A 3,160-nucleotide genomic window follows, 5' to 3' on the forward strand; every position below is an offset into this window, starting at 1 on the left:
ATCCAACTAACATGTGTCCACAACTTCAAGAGGAAGATTATGAAGAAGCGAAAGTCATGGGAGGCTATTCAGGGGTAAATCAGATAGGTTATGAGCAACCAAGAGGTGATCAGCGATGGAACAATAATCAAGGGTGGGGAGGCAATCAACAAGGGAATTATCAGCAAAATCAATCACATCAATATCAACCAAGACCACCATTTCCTCAAAATCAACAACAACCACCATTCCAACCTCAAAATTACCAACCAAGGCATCCACAACAACCCCCTCCACAAGCAAGTTCTTCAGGTATGTCCTTAGAGGACATAGTAAAAAGCCTTGCTACAAGTACTCAAAGCTTTCAACAAGATACCAAGGCAAGCATAAAAAGCTTGGAGCAACAAGTATCACAACTTGCTCAATCCGTGAGTTAGATGGAGTCGCAAGCCAAGCTACCCTCTCAAATGGAGAAGAACCCAAAACACAATGTGTGTGCAATTACACTAAGAGGTGGGAAAAGCTATGAAAGTCCAAGGATGCCGGATGAAGGAGAAGAAGAGAAAGAGATTGAGGTGGAAGAAGCTGTCAAAGAAGAGGAAAAGAAGAGTAATCCAAAGTCCAATAAGCTAATAGAATCCGAAGTGAAAGTCACACCAGCTCCATTTCCTTCAAGACTGGCAAGCACCAAAGGAGAAAGGGAAGATGACGGAATTATGGCCATGTTTCGAAAGGTTGAAATCAATATACCTCTTTTAGATGCCATTACACAGATTCCTAGATATGCTAAGTTCCTTAAGGAACTTTTCACATCTAAGAAAAAGCTTAATGGAAATCAAACTGTGAAGGTTGGTGAAAATGTCTCAACCGTGTTACAAAAGCAGCTACCAAAAAAATGCAAGGAGTCGGGTGTTTTCACGGTTCCTTGGAAAACGGGTAACCTTTTTGTACCACATGCCATGCTTGATCTTGGAGCATCAATTAATGTCTTACCCTATTCAAGTTATAAGACAATGGGAATTGGACCTTTATCAAAAACCAGAGTTATCATTCAACTTGCTGACCGGTCTTTGGTACATCCGAAAGGTGTATTGGAGGACGTGTTAGTGCAACTTAATGAGGTTGTTTTTCCCGCTGACTTTTATGTTTTAGACATGGGTGATGAAAACACCCCACAATCGAGCTCCATCCTTTTGGGGAGACCCTTTATGAGTACCGCAAAAACAAAAATAGATGTAGCCAATGGTACTTTGTCAATGGAGTTCGATGGTGAGGTAATTAACTTTAATATCTTTGAAGCCATGCGTTATCCTAGTGATATTCATTCTTTAAACTTCATAGATGTTATTGATTCATTTACTAATGATTGCTTTGAGATGTCAAGCCAAGATGTGCTAACCACCATCCTAAGCAAACACTTTGATGAGACAGGGATTAAGGAGTTGGCTGACAAGTACACATTGGAAGATGAATTGATTGAAGTAATTGATTCCTTGGAGAAAGCACAACCCATGAGAGTTGAACCACCCCGCATGAAGCTAAAAAGTTCTAATCCGAAACTTCTCCCATCCATAGTACAACCACCGACTCTTGAGTTGAAGGCTCTTCCCGACCATCTCAAGTATGCTTATCTTGGAGAGGAAGAGACATTACCGGTGATAATTTCGACCAAGCTAGCACGAGAAGAAGAAAAAGAGTTAGTTGGAATTTTGAAGAAATACAAGGAGGCTATTGGTTGGACCATTGCGGATATAAAAGGGTTGAGCTCATCATTATGCATGCACAAAATACTGATGGAAGAGGACTTCAAGCCAACCCGTGAAGCACAGAGGAGGTTGAATCCACCTATGATGGAGGTGGTTAAAAGGAGATCATGAAGCTCTTGGATGCAGGTGTAATCTACCCCATTTCTGATAGTGAGTGGGTGAATCCTGTGCAAGTAGTCCCGAAAAAAGCCGGAGTTACCGTTGTCAAAAACTTTGAAGGGGAATTGGTACTCACCCGTGTGAAAAACGGGTGGAGAGTTTGCATCGATTATAAGAAGTTGAATGCTTCCACCCGCAAAGACCACTTCCCTTTGCCATTCATTGATCAGATGTTAGAACGATTGGCCGGGAAATCCCACTATTGCTGCCTTGATGGTTTCTCTGGTTTTCATCAAATTCTGGTTGCCCCGGAAGACCAAGAGAAAACCACATTCACATGTCCCTTCGGCACCTTTGCGTATAGACGCATGCCCTTCGGCTTGTGCAATGCACCCGCGACCTTCCAAAGATGTATGGTGAGCATATTTTTAGAATATGTCGAAAATATCATAGAGGTTTTCATGGACGATTTTACTATTTATGGAAACTCTTTTAATGAATGTTCGCAAAATCTCACCAAAATCTTACAAAGATGCATTGACACGAACTTAGTCCTTAATTATGAAAAATGCCATTTTATGGTTGACAAGGGCTTGATACTTGGACATGTGGTGTCCCAAAAAGGTTTAGAAGTTGACAAGGCCAAAATAAATGTTATTAAGAGCTTACCATACCCGACAAATCTTCGGGAAGTACGTTCTTTTCTTGGCCATGTAGGTTTTTATCTGCGGTTTATAAAGGATTTTTCCAAGATCACGGTGCTGATGTGTCAACTTCTACAAAAGGAGGCTGATTTTGAGTTTGGTGATGAATGTAAAAAGGCGTTTGATCTTTTGAAAGATTTGTTGACATCCGCCCCCATTATTCAACCGCCAAATTGGGATCTTCCATTTGAGATCATGTGCGATGCTAGCAATACCGCGGTTGGGTCGGTTTTGGGACAAAAGGTTGACTGAGTACACCATGTCATCTACTATGCATCAAAGACCCTTGATAGGGCACAAGGCAACTACACCACAACAGAGAAAGAGTTGCTTGCTATTGTCTTTGCTTTAGAGAAGTTCCTACAATACCTCCTTGGAACTAAAGTGATCATATATTCGGACCATGCAGCCATAAAGCACTTGCTTACAAAGAAAGATTCAAATCCGAGGTTAATACGGTGGATGCTGCTTTTGCAAGACTTCGATATTGAGATCAAAGACAAGAGTGGAAAGGAAAATTTGGTTGCGGATCATCTAAGTCGCATCGTATCGCCCGAAGATGGTATACCAATCTGTGACACATTTCCAAATGAGCATCTATTTGCAGCCAAA

The 3,160-nt window shown here is 41.4% G+C and overlaps 1 protein-coding gene across 1 annotated transcript; it reads left to right on the forward strand.

Annotated features, from left to right (window-relative positions):
- Nucleotides 1-416: 416 nt before the first annotated feature.
- Nucleotides 417-1,856, forward strand: LOC145098699 (uncharacterized). Its single transcript, XM_079036310.1, has one exon. The coding sequence runs from the start codon at nt 417-419 to the stop codon at nt 1,854-1,856; it is 1,440 nt and encodes a 479-aa protein (XP_078892436.1).
- Nucleotides 1,857-3,160: the final 1,304 nt, after the last annotated feature.

Source organism: Lactuca serriola, chromosome 4 (assembly GCF_051521515.1).
Source record: "Lactuca serriola cultivar US96UC23 chromosome 4, Lser_US96UC23_V15, whole genome shotgun sequence".
Classification (NCBI taxonomy): domain Eukaryota; kingdom Viridiplantae; phylum Streptophyta; class Magnoliopsida; order Asterales; family Asteraceae; genus Lactuca; species Lactuca serriola.

Bases quoted from the DNA above. Each gene is read 5' to 3' on its own strand.
- LOC145098699 (XM_079036310.1), top strand. From the start codon at position 417: ATGGAGTCGCAAGCCAAGCTACCCTCTCAAATGGAGAAGAACCCAAAA.